The 18,346-nt window shown below is 33.2% G+C and overlaps 2 protein-coding genes across 5 annotated transcripts; both read left to right on the top strand.

The window, feature by feature from the left end:
* The first annotated feature begins 2,075 nt into the window (after positions 1-2,075).
* Positions 2,076-6,224, top strand: LOC112747663 (serine acetyltransferase 2-like). 4 transcript variants are annotated; one of them, XR_011872694.1, is made up of 10 exons: positions 2,076-2,632; positions 3,021-3,218; positions 3,349-3,408; positions 3,707-3,802; positions 3,923-3,947; positions 4,213-4,434; positions 4,871-5,037; positions 5,152-5,225; positions 5,672-5,730; positions 5,864-6,224. XR_011872694.1 is itself a non-coding variant. In XM_025795814.3 (10 exons), exons 1-9 carry the CDS (start codon positions 2,330-2,332, stop codon positions 5,698-5,700), a joined length of 1,047 nt encoding a protein of 348 aa, XP_025651599.2. In that variant the 5' UTR covers positions 2,076-2,329; the 3' UTR covers positions 5,701-5,730; positions 5,864-6,224. The 4 variants fall into 4 exon arrangements, 2 of the variants coding, with proteins under 2 accessions (XP_025651599.2, XP_029148936.1); XR_003814245.2 differs by having other exon boundaries at positions 5,856-6,224; XM_025795814.3 differs by having other exon boundaries at positions 4,340-4,434.
* A 2,352-nt stretch (positions 6,225-8,576) lies between these two features.
* Positions 8,577-18,058, top strand: LOC112747660 (protein GRIP-like). The gene is made up of 22 exons (XM_025795812.3): positions 8,577-8,919; positions 9,454-9,971; positions 10,177-10,292; positions 11,019-11,188; positions 11,653-11,746; positions 12,836-12,922; positions 13,105-13,185; positions 13,714-13,839; positions 14,108-14,216; positions 14,292-14,371; positions 14,896-15,024; positions 15,104-15,204; positions 15,436-15,569; positions 15,658-15,755; positions 15,842-15,961; positions 16,102-16,135; positions 16,275-16,333; positions 16,489-16,560; positions 16,643-16,690; positions 16,834-16,939; positions 17,032-17,090; positions 17,469-18,058. The coding sequence occupies exons 2-22, from the start codon at positions 9,488-9,490 to the stop codon at positions 17,577-17,579; spliced, it is 2,418 nt and encodes an 805-aa protein (XP_025651597.1). The 5' UTR covers positions 8,577-8,919; positions 9,454-9,487; the 3' UTR covers positions 17,580-18,058.
* The last annotated feature ends 288 nt before the right edge of the window (positions 18,059-18,346 follow it).

The following is an 18,346-nucleotide window of genomic DNA, read 5'->3' as shown; positions in this document are numbered from 1 at the left end:
GTGGGGCACTTACTCCCACAACTTATATAGTGCATTTGTCTCTGCGTGCACGTATTTAATTCGGACTAATCCGTTTGGGTAGGGTTATCTATCCTATTCACTGCGAATAGATTAGAATACGGTGTAAGTTTGTCTGCGGGTAGGATAAAGTACGGGTTCAGAGTATACCTTATCCTACTCTACTTGCACTTTTAATATATATATATATATATATATATATATATATATATAAGTTATGTATGTAATGAAAAAAGTGAGTGTTGAATCACAATCTTTAATTTCTCTTATAAAAACTTGAAATAATTATTAAATTAGTTGATGATTATATTATTTGTAATTTTATATTAGATTTTTTTAAGAGTTTATTATTTTAATTTTAATTTGAACTTAATTTTTTATTTTCTATTTTATTAATATGTATAAAATTTGAAATGACTGAATTTTATATTTGTTTAAATTTTTTTATTTTTCTGCGGATATGGTTGAATAGGATAGGGTTTAGAACTTTAAAATATGGGTAGAGTTAGAGTTAAAAAATTCTCAACTTGCGAATAAAATAAAATAAAATTTAAAAAAAATTAATCCGCAAATAAAATTTAGGGTAGAATTCAAACTCTACCATATCCTACCTATTATCGGTCTTATTGATGGATTAATTATTGATTTACTGAATTAAAAGAAACACTCCAACATCAGAAAGGGCATCAATTAAAGGGTAAGGTAGGCCTACCATAGCTTTAGACTAATGGGTGAAATGAAAGCTGAGAAAAGAGCCAAAGCAATATGGGGGGACTAGGAAGGACTCATCCTCAACCATCCATGTTGCCACTTTCATTACTGTTGCATTTTTGTCCCACGCCTTCACTCTCTCTCAAATCTCAATCCCCGCCTTTTATTTATAACATAATATATATATTTTTTTAACTAAAAATATGAAGACTCGAACCGTAATTTTTAAATTAGTATAAAAAAGTTATATCATTTAAATTATATTTCGATGGTATTCATAACGTAATACTTATAAAACTGTTTATATAGAAACAAATTTATTTAATATGATATTTTGTTCGTTATAGATTTAAATCACATATACAATGCAAAATTTAAAATTTTAACACTTATTCAAGTAAATAAGTGAGTTAATTATTCAACTAATTTAAATTAATTTTATTTCATATTATATTTAAACATCATTAAAACTCCTAAATAGAAATGTATTTTAAATAAAATAAAGATGATATAATAAAATAGTTTAATTTTAATATATTGATAGCATAAAACATTTTATACAGTTATATAATTATATCCGTTTTTATAGATAATAATTCATGCAATTAATATGAAATATAGTTATTATACTAATATATCATTATATAATTAAATGTACGTGTAAAACTATTTTATATTAATAATATTAAAATTAAATTCATAACAAAATAACATTCCAAATGGAATTTAAGGTACGAGTTTTGTAAAATTAAAACTTTTTGAAAGAAGACTATTAAAGCTAACTTTTAAAAAAAAATATTTTTCTAAAAGGTTATAACAGTTACATTTAATAAACTAAAAGAAAAGTGACTTTTAATAAGGATATGCCATAAAAATTATGTTTAATAAAATTATTTTTATAATTAAACTAATTTAAATAGATATGAATATAATAAAAAATAACACCAATGTAGATATTTATTAATATATAAAATTATATTAGATTTTAAAAAGTACAAATAAGTTTTAAAAAACTAAAAACATAAATACGTAATTTTTTATTTATCAAATATAAAATAAAATATTTATATTTCAAAAAATTTACCAAAACACTTCTAAAAAAATTGAGTAAACACTTTAATTAATCTTTAATAGAATATTTTGATTCTCAATAAATAAGATTTTAATAAATTTTATTACAAGAAAATTAAATTCTAAAAATATTATTATAAGACAAATAAATTTTTTTAAAATAACAAAAAAAATATATTCATAAAAAAAATCCAATTAAATTTTTTTTCAACATTCTGAACAATTTTTTTTTTAATAATAATAATAATAAAAATTTAAGACCGAATCTAAAACACACGTCACATATGATATACGATATATGTAACTTACCTTCGCCTCAATTGTTCTGATTCTCGAAGCACCAAAACAGAGAGTAATATTAGCACCAGCTTGCAAAAACTTGCAACCAGTGCACCGTAGTGTCACCCAAATCGTAACGAACAAACACCACCACGAATCCACGATTACGACACAACGACGCCGTTTTGAGTGTATATATATATTTGAAGCACACACCACACTCCACCCCGACGCGCGTGGGCTGGCTCTCATGGCTTGCCTGAGCCGCCGCTGGGTCCCTAGTCCTGACATGCTCTCCGGAGAACACTTGTCCCACCACCACCACCACCACCACCACCATCACCACCGCATCCACGGGGGCGAAGGCGTTTTCGGTTCCGGCGACGAGGACGAGGGCTACTCCAAGAGCTGCACCTCTCTTCCTTCTTCTGCGTACCGGTTGGAGAAGGTTTTTCCCGTTTACGCCATGTGCGGGTCCGACCCGGAGTCTGCGTCCGTGTTAGACGGGTCTGACCCAGTTTGGGAGGCTGTTAAAGAAGAAGCGAAGTTGGAGGTGCGTAAGATTTGCCTCTTTTCACTGTTCTTTTGGTTCCCGAGGATCGTTTACTCAACTCGTGATTAATCACGTTTAATTATGAGGCTATTTTAACCGAATGAATTTAGAATTTAGAATTTAGAAAAATCGTTACTTAAATTGGCGTTGTTACTATTACTATCTTAGTTTTTGAAGTATGAATTTCCCGTATGTATGATTTGAAAGAAAATTTTAGTGTTTACTTATATTTTGATTAGTGGAATTGTTGTTGAACTTTCATTATTTTTGGAAATGATTAGGAAGTTCATGAATTGTTTCAGAAATAGTGTTTGAATATGGTGCTGCAGTGTATACAACAGTGCATAGGTTATGATTTTCTTGGTGACGATGCTTTTTTACTTTGCAGGCAGAAAAGGAGCCAATCTTGAGCAGCTTCTTGTATGCAAGCATTCTATCGCATGATTGCTTGGAGCAAGCGTTGGCGTTTGTTATTGCAAACCGGCTCCAGAATCCTACCCTTTTGGCTACCCAGCTGATTGATATTTTTTGCAATGTGATCATGCATGACAAAGATATTCAACAATCCATTCGCCTTGATGTCCAGGCATATTGTTATTTTCTTGGCGTCATTGATGTGTTTGGAATAACTTATTTTAAGTTCAAATTAGCTATTGTAGTTGAGATTCCTCAAAGTAAGAATTTTATTCTTATGCCGTGTCGCTTTTTCTGACCAGGCATTCAAAGATAGGGATCCTGCTTGTTTGTCATATTGCACAGCAATTTTGTATATGAAGGTAATCTCTTTTTCTTTATGTTTTATTAGCCTTAGCGCCTTACATAAGTTCATTAGAAAGGAGTGACTCTTTTTGCAACTTAATTGCATTACTGGGTTAAGGGTGCTAGTAGCTAGTTTCAACATCATTAAATGGCGCTGAACTCTGCATTCCATTCAAATCTCCTTGCTTTGATATCATGGTGTTTCCATGTTAATATTCAGATTGTTTCTAAGGATTTCTGTTCCAACCTCAGTGAATTCCTTTCATTATTTTCTGGTAGGACTTTTTGACATCCAATGTTGTACTCTGTTTACAGGGTTACCATTCTCTGCAAGTTTATAGAGTAGCCCATGCATTATGGCACCAGGGACGCAAAGTTTTGGCCTTGGCTTTGCAAAGCCGAGTAAGTGAGGTAAGTACCTATTCGTCAAACATGACAAATCCCATATACACAAGGGATTTAGTACACCATTAAAAAGGAAGTTGCTTAATCTGTTGCTCATGATCTGAGCTGGTATCTTTCCTTCAACAGGTTTTTGGAATTGATATTCATCCAGGTATGTTGTTTTCATCTTTGCTTGCAAATGTGTAATATCTTAAGTACAACTTGACATTATTAACAAGTAAAGGGATTGTATATTTGGGATTAATCTTAGGAAATGAGTTTATTTAGAGTAACACTTATCGTTGTGAATAGCTTCATGTTGTGACTTGCAATTTATTTTTCTGAATAAAGGAGAAAGAACTTGATGACGCAGAAGGTATTTTTCTTTAATTCTTGGAAGCATATAAATGATTGATATCCTTACTTTTTGCTTTTAGGAAGAAAGTTCTTGAGTTTTGGCTTGAAGGATGTTTGCCACTCCTTTCAAGATAGCGAGAGCTCTTTGGTTATTACTGCTATTGAACTTTACAGTTTCACCTTTATCTTTTTTCCTTCTTCATATAGCTGCAAAAATTGGGGAGGGAATTTTATTAGATCATGGGACTGGCGTGGTTATTGGTGAAACTGCTGTTGTTGGAAACAGAGTTTCATTAATGCAAGTGAGTTAGTTTCTTCATTAATTTCCTTTTATGATCTTTTGCTTCTTATTCTTTTATGTGAATTTTAAGTTCACCCTTTCATAAGAGAAAAAGATTTTTATTCAAAATCAATGTCTCTCAAGAGCTTTATATTTTTTATACAAAAAGTTGACAGAAAATAGCTAACAATTTTTTTTTGTGTACTTTGACCAAGTTGCTTGTAATATAAATTATAATTACCTGGAAACAGTTCTGAAGCTGATATGATTTTGATTTCCAGCTTTACTACTATTTTCCTAGTATAAAAAAATCATTTATAATACTCGTTTAACAGATACTTATCATTACTACCAACATTTTCTTCAAGGGGTTTAGGAGTAAAATTTGTTTTTTAGCAAATGCTATTTCAACACGATGCTTTCTTTAATATATTTATGTAACACACGTGATTTATCAGGGTGTAACATTAGGAGGCACGGGGAAGGGAACAGGTGATCGTCATCCCAAGGTAGGCGAAGGTGTGCTGATTGGTGCTAGTGCAACTATACTTGGGAATATAATAATTGGTGAAGGTTCAATGATAGCTGCTGGATCCCTGGTGTTAAAAGATGTCCCTCCCCACAGGTATAAATTAATAACTTTTAGACACCGATTATTACTTGCAATTCTACCTGATTAATGATTTGTTTTGTAATAAAATGTTAACTATTATAATGATGTTTTATTTCTGTTTTAAAGTGTTGTGGCAGGGATACCAGCAAATATTATTGGAGGTCTTCATGAGCATGACCCATCTTTAACCATGAAACATGGTAAGCAGATTGTTGGAGCATCACTTATTACTGAAAATTCCTTTATACCCCGTCCTTTGACTAGGTGAAGTGGTGTACTAGGCAGATTGGTTGCTGCTGTTATAAATTGGCCGAAAGTTGTTGATAGAAGTTATGCTTATAGTGTCATATTATTATGGAATATATATCATTGAATTTCTGTTTGCATGACAGTGCCTTTACACAGTAAATTTCGGATTTTTTAACCTACCATTTTTTTATTTTATTTTATTTATGCATCTATTACTCATGAAAATATATATTGAGACCAACTTATGAATACAATCCACCAATAAAGGAACCTCTGAATCATATAAAGCTTTGACTTATAGTACAAATTAAATATCCGGCTATGGTTGCCTTTGTCACCTTTATTTATGAGTAATGGAGTTGCCTAATTACTTATATCATTTTTTGTTATTGTGTAGATGCTACAAAGGATTTTTTTACAAAGTAGCTGCTAACTTTAGAGATGAAAAGCCCAATGGTTAGCTCTCTTCCTTACTAAATTTGAGGATCATTAGCTCTCTTCATGAATTGGATTCTCTATCCCCAATACCAAGCTTCAATTTCTCATTTGTGTGTGTGTGTGTGTGTTGAAATGTGTTGAAGTGTTTCAGGTCTCAGAATCCATAGAGAAATTATGTGAGCAATTGAGTATTTGGGGTAGCATAGATGTGATTGGACATTCATTGCCATCTTCCAAGGAAGGAGGATTATGATATATAGTTATATAGTTATCTTAATATAAAAGTCAGTTCAAGGTCTAGATGCCAGTAGTAAAAGTAAATTTAACTTTCATGATTGTAATTTATGCTGCTGAGTGCTGAGGTTGTTTGTTGCTTGCACCAGTATTGCGAAGGCTAAAATGCTACTGTAATGTTATTTGTGTCTCTACATGCTCCTTCCTCTAATATTCTATTGGGGGAGAATATTCCGTTAGTATTAAGCTAATAATAAAATGGTTTTTGATTTCTGCAATGTAGTTGAAGGCAACAGCTCTAATAATCATATAGTATTATCAAGCAAACTAGTAAAGAAACTATATGGAATCCTTCTGGTCCAATCAATGCACCTCACTCATAAAAATGGTGAGTTCAAAGCTTATTCATGGTCTATGTAGTTTTAAATAATCTCTTAATACAATTAAAATAAAATAATCCTTCACTATTTATTTTCATAATTTATGTATGTAAATAGATGCAGCTATAAAATTGGCATCTCATATAGCTAATGAAACATTTCATGATTTTCATTCCGGTACTATGCACGAAATTATTCTCTAGTTTGAGATTCTTTTAGATGAAGTCAATGAGCAAAAAACCTTTCGCTTGATGAAAGTTTTCTAAATTTAATTTTTAGACTTAATTTAATGAAGGCATAAACATTGAAATCCCTGCACAAATTTTTTTAATAACAGAACATCAATCTATCTTCGAGAAAAACAAGTGCAAATAGGACACGAGAATTGATTTTAGGGGTAAATATTAAATCGGTATCTGAAAGATTTTGGCGGGTCGAGTGGTCAGTTCACTTGTCTACTTAAGCGGGAGGTTCGAATCCCGCCTTGTGCATGCAGCAATCAATTGGCCAGTGGTAGACCCTTAAATGGAGCTCAGATCCGCGACAGATTAGTCCTTGACCTGTCGGATTGGGGGATACCGTGGGCAACAAAAAAAATGGTATCTGACTTTTATTATTGACAAAATAATCTCTAAAATATTTTAAAATTTGACAAAAATATCTAAACGTAAAAGCATGATGTCACATTAGCCATCGAAAGAGTTTTAGTGATGGTGGCAGAGAGTTTTGATGGCATTTCCGGCGATGAGGGGGGCTTGATTCGCTAATCTCTTCCTTCACCTCCTTACCCCAACTCGAAATCCTAATATCTTCACTCACCTCCTCCGCCGTTACTCGTATCAGAAACCTTTTTGTCTACCTTTTTTTAAGACTCCCTCTCAAGTCGATTTGGTTTACTCGCCGTATCGGATCTGATCTGCACATTTATAGGATCAGATTACAGATTTTATATAGGTATCCACATATCTGCGGATCCGCAAAAATAAATAAATAAATAAATAAGTAAATATTCTTCTTATGTTTTATTTCAACTAATAATGATCATATATGTTGTGTTATAAGAAAAATATGTTTAATATTATTTTAAGAGTAAACATATTTAAAATAGTAGAAAGAAAGAATTTTATTAATAATTTTTAATAAAAATAAGCTTTTTAAAAATATTTTTGTGCTTTGTGGATATATTCGATATTTGATCCGATCCGATTCGCATATCGAATCGGATATAGGTTTAAAAACTACGGATATTGGATCCAATCCGATTCGATGATTTTAGTGCGGATTGGATCGAAATTTTGGCCATATCCGATCCGATCCGATACGCGTTCACTCGACCCCTCCTCGCCGGAAACGCCATCGGAGTTCTCTACCACCAATCCACCATCACTAAAACTCTTCCGATTGCCAAATCAGTATTTTCAATTCAATGTGACGTCATGCTTTTACGTTTGAGTATTTTTTGTCAAACTTTTAAAATATTTCGAAAATTATTTTATTAATAACAAAAATTAGGTAACATTTGTCAATGTCAAAATCTTTCGAATACTAATTTGTCGCAAATTATTTTTTATATTGGAGTGGAAATGGTGTTTTTTATGATTATGGATAAGAGTGTTATTCTCATATGTGAAACTTTTTTATTTAAAATGTGAAAATCGAAACCTCTGATTTTTTTGGGAATAAAAATCGGATCATCTGATTTGTTAGGAACGAAAATTAGACCTCCAATTTATAATTTTTTTTTAAAAATCACAAAAAACTAATCTGACCATTAGATTTGATCTTAAAAAAAATTAAAAAAATCAACTTACAATATAATCGGACCTACCAATTACTTATTCTCGTACCAAAATAAAAACATATGTACCACCAATAGAATTGAATTGCACACATTTCTCTTTCATAATAAAAATTTTTATCTCCAATTTAACATTTATCTCTTAATTTTTTTATCCCAAAAAATATTAACAAAAAATACAAAAAGGGTAAATACAATAAGGTAAAAACCCTATATACAATTATTTTCATGTGAAATTGATATTTAAAAACTATTAGATAATTTGACAAATTTAACTAAAAGTGAAAATTCAAGTGAAGTCGAGTTTACGTGAAATCAATACCTGAGAGCCATTAGATATAAATTTAATCAAATAAATTAAATCATCTAACAACTCTCATGTATCAACTTCACGTAAAATCGACTCCACGTGAATTTTCACTATAACTAAATTATCATCTAATAATTTTTATAACTTACAACGCCTTTACATACACTAAAGGATGAAAATGGTAGGAAAACAAAAACGAAACAGTACGATGCTTGCGATTACTAAAATACCCTCATCAAGTTGATGTAGTTACAATTTTGACGCCGGATCCAAATCGTGAGTTCCTCGTATGAAGCAGAAGAAATAAAAAAAGAAATGTACAGACACCGTGAGAGGGCCATTTACGAACGGCATCGATTTATTATCTCCTTCTCATCCTCCGTTCACTGCGGCTTGAGATCCATTCTGCCACCGCCGATCCCACCTTCCCACGCCCAAGCGGACGGCGGTTCCCGCTTCCAAATCGGACAAGCGCCGTTCCTTCGGTAAGTTTCTCTTCCTCCTCGTTGATTCTGTATCCCGAGCTCCCTGTACCTCCTGCGCAATACAATCAATTATGCTTTCTCCCAATTCGCAATGTTACTGTGTTTTCTTTTTGAATTCGAATCTCATTGCGTGGCTCACAACGTTTTTCGACAAAGGAAATTGACTGAAACTAAACCCGAGCTCGTTTTGTGTCCTCTATAACTTAGTTTCTGACATGCTCATCTGTTCTGGTCAAAAGCTATGTGAGATCTATTCAATTATTTTTGGATTGTTATTTCCACTTGTATCGAGCATTTTAAATTTGTAGTTAAGCTTTTTCTTATGAACTGAAAGTTGTAATGTTCGAGTTGGTATTTGAAGGTTTTACCATAACTTCTTTTTCTCTCGCTGTTATCCAATTTTGACATCATAAGGTTTAAGTCGCCAAGGATATTTATTATGAACTTGTCTATTTGAGAATTTCAATCTTAACTCATATTAAGCTAAAGTAGTAGGTTCATGCTTTCATGGAACTTGACTGTGTCCAATTGCAGCTCACTCTGGTAAAAGTTGCGACACAAGAAGCCAATGGCATCTGGTGAAGGTGATACTCTGGGAACTATGGAAAATTGTGTAGAAGATTCTTCAATACCGGAGTCGCAATTGTCTGATGAGCACCATCATCATCATAAACATGGTAGCAACAGAGATCTTCAGATGGAAAATGGTATATTCGACGGCGATCAAGGTCCAGCTGATAGTTATGATCAGCTTCTAGAAATGGTTGCTGACCTCAGATTTCAGAATGAATTCTTGAAGTCCCAGTTTGATGGATTTCGCAATGTAAACCATGTACATAGTGACTCTAGTCTGCAGAAAGGAGTTGGTGGTCCAGAAGGTGGGGAATCTGACAATGTGAAAGAACTTCAGAAAAGGATACAAGCACTAGATAAAGAACTTCTGGTAGAAAAACAAACAAGACTTGCATCTGAAGAGGCTTTGAAGCACCTTCAAACGGTATACTCAGAGGCAGAAGCAAAGGCCAGGGAGCTGTCTGAAAAGCTCGCAGAAGGTCTGTTCCACTTTTGTTTGTATGAAACAGTGAAAGCCAAGCAAAAAAATAATGACCTACATTGAATGTTATGTTACTGCTCACTGTTCATGAATAATAGAATTGATATCACTATAAAATGATATATCTTTCTTAGAATGAATGCATTTTATTACCTTTCCCCCCTTTTTTTTTAAAATTTAATTTAATTTATTCTTTTTTCTAGCTCAATCAAAACTGGAGCAAGAAATAAAAGATCGTGAAGAGAAGTACTCTGAACTTGACTCAAAGTTTAACAGGCTTCATAAACGAGCAAAGCAGCGTATTCAAGATGTTCAAAAGGTGAGCAATACTGCAATCGCTATATTCTTCTGTGGCATGTTAATAGTTAATCTAATAAAATGAAGTGTAACCATGTTAATAGTTAATCTAAATGGCATTACTCCTTTGTTTGCTGTCTTTTATGATTGAAATTTTTAATGCAGGTAGATGGTCTGGCTTTTAATTAAGAACCTTAGGCCCCTTAAAATCTTGTACATTAGCAGTTTAGCACAAAACAAGTTGGGAATTCTGATTTAGGGAATCAACAAAGCAACCTTTTTTTGGACAGAAAAAGAATGTTTTCTTGGTTTTGGAAGTTGGAAAGAGGCAAAATCTTTGTGGCACTGTGCATTATACACAACTATTTGGAGTTTTTTGTTGGCACCTTCAATGACAAATTTTTTGACAAACATGTTTTGTGGGATAGTTTTACAACTTTACATGTTTGGCTTTTATTTGGTACAAAGCCCATGATCTTTATAGAGGATTTTCTCTCTCAAACATGTTGAAGGATTGGAAAATTATGTGTTATATCTTATCCCTTATCTTGTATTATTCTTCCCTTTGTCTAAATGAATTTCTTCATTTATATTTTTTTTCTTTCGAAAAAACGAAAGCTTTTTAGAAGAGACAAGATTCAAGAAAATATCCGAGGCAACCTAGTCACTTACAGCAGTTTGCTTGATTATTTTCAAAATATTAATATAGAAAGTTTATTTGGTTTGTTGTTGTGATTTTCATTCTTAGGAAAAAGATGATCTTGAGGCTCGATTCAATGAGGTGACTGAAACTGCTGAGAAAGCAACATCCCAACGGTCAGCATTACAACAAGAGCTAGAACGCACGAGGAAGCAAGCAAATGATGCATTGAAAGGAATGGATGCTGATAGGCAACATCTAAGAGGTGAAAACAACAGGTAAAACCTCAGATTTTTCCTACCATCATGATTGGAGATGGTTAGCTGCGTACATTCATATAATCATATTCATTAGCTAGAAACTTGTGTACCTTTTTTATATTGTTAGTGTTAGATATATTACTTGTTTTTTTGGTTTTGGGGGGGGGGGGGGGGGGGGAGCAGAGGGTGGCGATGGTGTGGTGATGATGATGATAATGTTGGTGTGGCTTGGTGGGGAGAGAAGAAAATGATGATGATGATAATTTAGGGTTAAAATTGGAAAATATTATCAATATGGGTAGAATTGAAATTTATTTCAAACATCAAGGAAAAGATTGAATCAAATTAAACATTAGAGGTAGTTTTGAAACTTCTCAAAAGACTTGAGAGACAAAAAATATACTTTACATTAAAAGAAATAAAGGAGAATTCAGAGTACCTCATGCCTTTTATAATTAATAGTTTAAAAATCTGTTGGCCAGACTTCGAGATACTATTGAGGATTTACGGCGTTCTTTGCAACCTAAAGAGAGTGCCATTGAGTCATTGCAACAATCTCTTGCAGAAAAAGAACAGGTGCAAATGATCTGCCTTTTTTAGTTGAGAAAGTGCTTATTGATTTAGACATCCTGTATGTTTATTCAGTTTTTGAGGTTCACACTTCAAACTATTTTGTTTATTCTGCCTAATGTATTATTCTCCTTGTGGATGTTGTATGTATAACTAAATTCGTTGTTTATGCTTGTAAACTAAATAGTTAATGCCTTGCATCTGGATAGTTAATGCCTTAATGGCATCAGCAATTTTCTTACTATATCAAGCTTATTTATATAGCCTCTTCTCAACAATAAAATTGTATTATTGTTTAGGCCAGAATACTATTTGATATCTCTAGCCCTTCCTTAAATGGATGTTGTGGACTAAGTTGAGTTGTAATAGAGTTTGAGAATTCAGAGAAGAGAAAGTGTGTTGTGTGCGTGTGTGTGTGTGTGAGAGAGAGAGAGAGAAAGCAGAGAGAAAAAAACAGAATTGCAGAAATCAGAATCTGTTCATATTAGAGTACTGAACCAGTACTTATATACATAAGTGAGGAGAAGTAAGGAGAGTGTTACTGTTCAGCACACTAGATGAAGGGGGTAGAATGGTCTTCACATTTTAGGGGCTGTTAGGGGGGAATCTATCCTAGCTGGCAATTCCTATAACTGCTCTAACAGCTTCTAGACTCTTCTAGATTCTTTACTCAGCTCGCTCTATTAAGTTAGATCCTCTTATGAGACTTAGGCTTTTAATCTTTTATGCAAAACTTGAAGTACCTGTTTTTTTTTCTTTTTTCTTTTTCTTCTTTCTTCAGTATTATTATTGTTATTGTTATTGTGGTTCTTGTTGTTGTTATTATTTTATCAAAAAAGAATGTGACTTTCATAAATATTTTTGGCATTATTTTGTAATATTTCAAATTCTTGTGCTCTATAGTTTTTACTTTTCTTTACAATAATAGCTGTTTCATGAAACTTATGTCTGTAATTTTTGATAGCAAATCAACCAATAATCGTTTATATATATATATATATATATATATATATATATATATATATATATATATATATATATATATATATATATTTCTGTTCTTTACATATCTCAAATTAATGCTTGATAACTCAGATGTTAGAAGATATGAGAGGTTTGCTTCAGGCTGCTGATGAAAAAAAACAAGCTGCACTAGCGGAGCTCTCAGCTAAACATCAAAAGGTACAAGCATATTATTTTTCATATTTGGTTTGTTTTCCTACCTTTTTAGGAGGATATCATATCTTCTTCCCTCATCCATTTTCTCCCTAATTAGATTACTTATTCAATTAAAAGAAGGTATTCTATATTGCGTATTTTGTATCTAGTTGTGCTTTGTAATTAAATCCATCTGTTTACTGCAGAATATAGAAAGTTTGGAGGCTCAACTTAATGATGCATTGTCCGATAGAAGCAAGGCAACTGAATCCATTTCTTCACTGCAGGTGAGTTTTATAGTCATGAATATTTTTTTCATTGTTGACATGATTTAAGGAGTGGAAGATGCTGCTGAGGTGAAAATAATATTCCATTTCTTGGGAGATGGGGGCTTGAACTTTGAAGGGCATTGATTCCTAGATCTGAGGATTATTTAAGAATAGCTGTCTTTTTTATTTCATGCTTTAGTTCTTTATGAATAAGAAATTTTATGTAGAGGCCTGTGAAGGTTACATAAGTGACCATGTTTGGGTGGACTTGGGCTCAAAAGCTACAACCGAAAACTAAATTTCAACATGGTTTTGGTTTTATTCTCAAGTGGTTACTAGGCCTGTAATTTATCTGCTTTAGAGATATCAGCAGAATGTGCTGAATACTTGATGCCGCTAGGAAATTCACATGCTTTCTCTATATTGGATATCTTCCAATTTAATTCGCTCTAATTTGTTCTTAATAATTTGATGAGGTTAGTTAAAATATGGCAGTTGCCTTCCAATGACCTCACCCATCTCAATCCACTAACATGTAATATCCAGGTTCTAGTTGCAGAGAAAGAATCTAAAATTGCAGAGATGGAGGCAGCCTCATCTGGGGAGGCAGCACGACTTAGAGCATCTCTGGAAAGTATGAAGGGGGAGCTTTCTCACCTAAAACAAGAGCATGTATGATTCTGAATTTCTAAAATTTCTAAGAATGCTTTCATCTTTTCCTATGCTTTATCTTATTGCAGTCACTGTCAATATTTTTCCCGCCACTCTATGTAGATTACCCTGTCCCCAGGGGGGAAGGGGATTGATTGATGTTTGCATAGACGATGAAAAGAGTGTTTAAAGTGAAATTAAGTCTTGAAAGCTTTAGAAATGTGGTAGTCTTTCTGTTATTTCGTATAACTGGATATCATTCCTTTAATCTCAAGCTTGGTGTGTTCAGGAAAAAGCAAGAGCAAGCTGGGAGACTGCATCTCAGGCGCTCAAAATGAAACTTGAAACTGCTGAAAGCAACTGCATACGTGCAGAAGTTGAAGTAGCCAAAATAAGAAGTAAATTATTTATACTTCTGAAAGCTTTGTTGCATTCATTTTAAAATGTATATTTATGTTTTTGACAATTGCCAGGTCAGCTGGAATCGGAGGTCTCTGCTCAGACCAGGATTCTCAGTATGAGAGATGCTGAACTTTTGGCTGCCAAGGAAGAGGTTCTAATTTATCTTCCCTTGCTAGTTAGCTGGTAGAAATTGAATAAAGTTATTAAACTGTTTAGATGTAGCGTGTCTCTTGTATGCCATAAGTTTTTCTGTATCTCTTGATATGGGCATGAAAGAAATTGTTGATGACATTTGCTGTCCAAAAGAACTTATTTTAATAACATTTACTGGTTCCGCATCAAGGTGCTTCCTCTTTGAATGTAGCATGTGTGCTATGGTATGTGATTCATGTAATGTCAAATGACGCCTGGTATGGGAGTGAACTTTTTTGTGTGATATTCTTCTTTAATATTCTCCAAAAAATTGTAAAATGGTCATTGCTTCAGTAAATCTGATGTTTCTAACTCAAATTCATGACAAAAATCCTTTTATTGAAAACTGTGCTTGGAAGCATGGGTGGTTATGTTTTTTCTTTCCTGATCTTTGAACAATTAAAAGTGTGGATTAGTCCCATTTCAGTTACAAAACTGCTTATCTGCTGACTGTGCTCTATAACATGGGGTTTGTGCCTTCAGATATGCAGTCTTGAGAGGGAATTTTCTTCATACAAAGTTCGAGCACATGCACTTCTTCAAAAGAAGGATGCAGAACTGGCTGCAGCTAAAGACTCTGAACAACTCAAAGCTCTTGAGGAAGCCCTAAAGGTACATTCTTATCATTATTCTATGAATAAGATCTAGATATATTAGTCAGTAATCAAATCACATTGTTAATTTTCTACAGGAGGCTGAAAATGAAGTATTATCGGTAACAGAAGAAAAGGATAAAGTTATTCAAGATCTTCAGTCTGCTATGGCGAATCATGAGAGAGAGCTTGTAGAAAGGTGCTATTGTGATTGTCAACTCTTAATTAGCTTGTTTATCTGATACCTCAGTTCGAATACGTACAAACAACTAAAATATACTTGGAAGCAAAAGATGAATAACAATTATTGATTGTGACAAATCTGGCTTTAACTCATTGATTTGTGCTATGATTTGTCTACAACTAGTGGATAGACTATTTTTCGCTGTTTAATTTTGAGCAGTCTCAACAACTTATTTATAAATTTCAGAGAGACGGCCCTTGAAAATGCGAAGCAACTAATAAGGAGCTTAGAAACAAAGCTTGACTCAGCTAATGCTCAGCACCTTAAGGAGAAAGAAGAATGGGGACTAAGCCTTAAAAATGTAGAAGAAACGTGGCGAAGTAACAAACCTTGGATGCCTGATTAAATTGTAGCTTATACTTGTATGAATTTGATTTTAGAAGGTTTAACCTCAACTTAACTTTGCAGTCAAATGTGACTCAATGAAGGCTGAAAACGAAGCAACTGCTGCACAAGATATGCAAAAGGAGTTGCAAGAGCTCAAACTGCAATATAAAAAATTGAAGGTGATATTAAAGTTCTTAAACATGTGCCTGATGGACTTTAGTTCCTCTGATTGTTTTTTCCCCTTCTTTGTTTTTCCCCTTCATAGGATGAACATGCTTCATTTCATGATATTGCTGATAAAATGATTGAGGAGAAGGATAATGAAATATCTAGACTTTCAGATGATAATAGGAATCTTCGTCAATCTCTTCAATCAAGACCACAGGTTTTTGTTTTTATGTTATTTTTTTCCTTTCCTGCTTTTAGTAAATCATATGATTATTGAGACATAGATCTGGTACTTAACATTCATGTGATCTTGCATATTTATTCTACTGGTCTGACAATGCTGTGCTATAATCTCAGGTTGACCACAGTGACAATGATAATTATAACACAGGTATTAATTCATTTATATCCTGGCAGAAATTGTTCTGCTTGCTTAGCATTTTAAGTATATTTTCGTTGTTTCAAATATCTGGTGATTTTCTAGTATAACGTTTTCTGGATCTAAATATTATTTCAACTGTTCTGGACAGGCTCGCATAAAGTGGATTCAATGAATTTAAGTCCCTCTGCTGCAGAACAGCAAATTCTGGTATGTCTTTATTCCTAATTTATGGTGTAATTCCATTCCCGCTTTTAATTGATCACTAATGTATATTGTAAAGAGTATCTGCGTTGAAAGTTTTCTACATTGCAACCTGTTTTATTGCCTTGATAATTGGATCCTCGATCCTATTTTACTGTCAGCTCCTAGCTAGACAACAAGCTCAAAGAGAAGAAGAACTAGCACGATCACAGCGCCATATCTTAGCTCTTCAAGTATGTCTTGTCTTGATCTATCACCTCTTCTCCAATTCCATCCCCATATTCTGTATAATGTATAACATTGCTGTCAATTCAGGAAGAAATTGAGGAGCTTGAACGAGAGAATCGTCTCCACAGCCAACAGGTATATGATTGCTTGCATTTCTTGAGATTTTAATTGTATTTGCATATGATATAGACGAGATTTAATTTCTCTATACGGACAATGATATCATCTGTAATTACAGTCGTAGTTTCCCTTATGTGTTTCCAATATTATGATTTTAGGAAGCAATACTAAAGGCTGAGCTTCGTGACATGGATAGATCAAAGAAAAGGGAAGGCGTAGATATGACATATTTGAAAAATGTTATCTTAAAGCTTCTTGAGACAGGTATAAACTTCAAAGGAAGCAGATAATCTTTTATTTTTCTATTTCTAGTGAAAAGCATGTATTTAATATGATAATGAAAATTGTGTGACCAGGTGAAGTGGAGGTATTGCTACCAGTTATTGGGATGCTTCTCCAGTTTAGTCCACAAGAGGTAATATTTGTCATCTTTTACCTCACTTTGCATCCTTGTGTATATCTTATTTCAGGGAGAAGAAATGAGGTTGTGCAAAGTAAAGTAATTATGTCATTCATTTTTTCTTTTGCATCCCCTTAGTTAAATTTGAGGGTTCTTATAAATACTTTGAAGTACTGTTAACATGCAGAAATAACATGTGTAAGACTTTGGATGTGTCTCCGGCAAAATGTTCTATAAGCATGTCTCTGGAAGAACATTTGTTGTTTTTACATTGTCCATTTTTCTTTCCATAATTTCCAAACAAACTGAAAGTAAATTAATTTAAAACCAACACTTCATTTATGTATATGAATTTAACGAAGATGTTCCTCTGCTATTGAATTGCAAGCACAGATGCAGAAGTGTCAACAGGCATATCAAAACTCAGCAGATGCATCACCAAATCCTACGAATGATGCCTCAGGATCTGGCCTCTCTCTTTTCTCAAGATTCTCATTTACATAATGATGTAAATAGGAGCTCCGGAGAATTCTCTTGTTGCTGTGAGACCATATGCTTCTGCCAAAACAGCTCCAGAAGTATTGTTTGTGTACTCACTTTTACTGGCAAACCAGGTTTGTATCTGTAAATTAGATATATCTTTCGTTGATTGCATTGTTCAATGGAAGTGTTCCGAAGCTGTAAAGAAACACCAAAGGGTTATACCATACAACAAATATTATAACACGGAGGAAGGGAGAAAACTCGAGAGATATTCAGTTTGATTATCTGGCTGGGGAACAATAGAATAGTTCATTTTTTACCCTTGATTATATTGAGCCGAAAGGTATTGCTAGAGAGAACTGTATCATATGTCTTCATTCTGAATTATGAAATTTGAATTTGACAATGCTAGAGGAGTGAGAATTCCCTTTTTGAGTTCACATTTTTGTAAGTCATGATGATATATCTAAAGGAAATTTTAGTGTTCGAGTTTTCATTAATATTTTCTATTTCCTTGGCACACAAAAAATGTTTTTGCCGCATTAACATTATTATGGTTAACTAGGAGCGAGCTGAGTTGCAATGGGAGAGTTTGATTCCGCAAGTTCGCAAATTGCTTCTTGGTTGACTATATAAGAAAGGAAAGTACCGGTGTTTCAGTAATCTTAACTGTTGATTTTAATTAATGTTATATATTTTTTATAATTAAAATCAACAGTTAAAATTAATAAAATGTACCTGTAATATTTGAAATTCTTCCTACAAAGATATATAAGCATCTTATTTCT

Source organism: Arachis hypogaea, chromosome 15 (assembly GCF_003086295.3).
Source record: "Arachis hypogaea cultivar Tifrunner chromosome 15, arahy.Tifrunner.gnm2.J5K5, whole genome shotgun sequence".
NCBI classification, from domain to species: Eukaryota; Viridiplantae; Streptophyta; class Magnoliopsida; order Fabales; family Fabaceae; genus Arachis; species Arachis hypogaea.
This window is presented reverse-complemented; position numbering and strand designations above follow the sequence as displayed.

Excerpts from the sequence above, each read along its gene's own strand:
- LOC112747663 (XM_025795814.3), top strand. The coding sequence starts at position 2,330 with ATGGCTTGCCTGAGCCGCCGCTGGGTCCCTAGTCCTGACATGCTCTCC. Across the intron at positions 3,948-4,339 it reads TGGAATTGATATTCATCCAG|CTGCAAAAATTGGGGAGGGA; the intron begins GTATGTTGTTTT and ends TTCTTCATATAG. Across the intron at positions 5,226-5,671 it reads ATCTTTAACCATGAAACATG|ATGCTACAAAGGATTTTTTT; the intron begins GTAAGCAGATTG and ends GTTATTGTGTAG.
- LOC112747660 (XM_025795812.3), top strand. The coding sequence starts at position 9,488 with ATGGCATCTGGTGAAGGTGATACTCTGGGAACTATGGAAAATTGTGTA. Across the intron at positions 11,189-11,652 it reads CTAAGAGGTGAAAACAACAG|ACTTCGAGATACTATTGAGG; the intron begins GTAAAACCTCAG and ends TCTGTTGGCCAG. Across the intron at positions 14,217-14,291 it reads TGAAGTAGCCAAAATAAGAA|GTCAGCTGGAATCGGAGGTC; the intron begins GTAAATTATTTA and ends GACAATTGCCAG.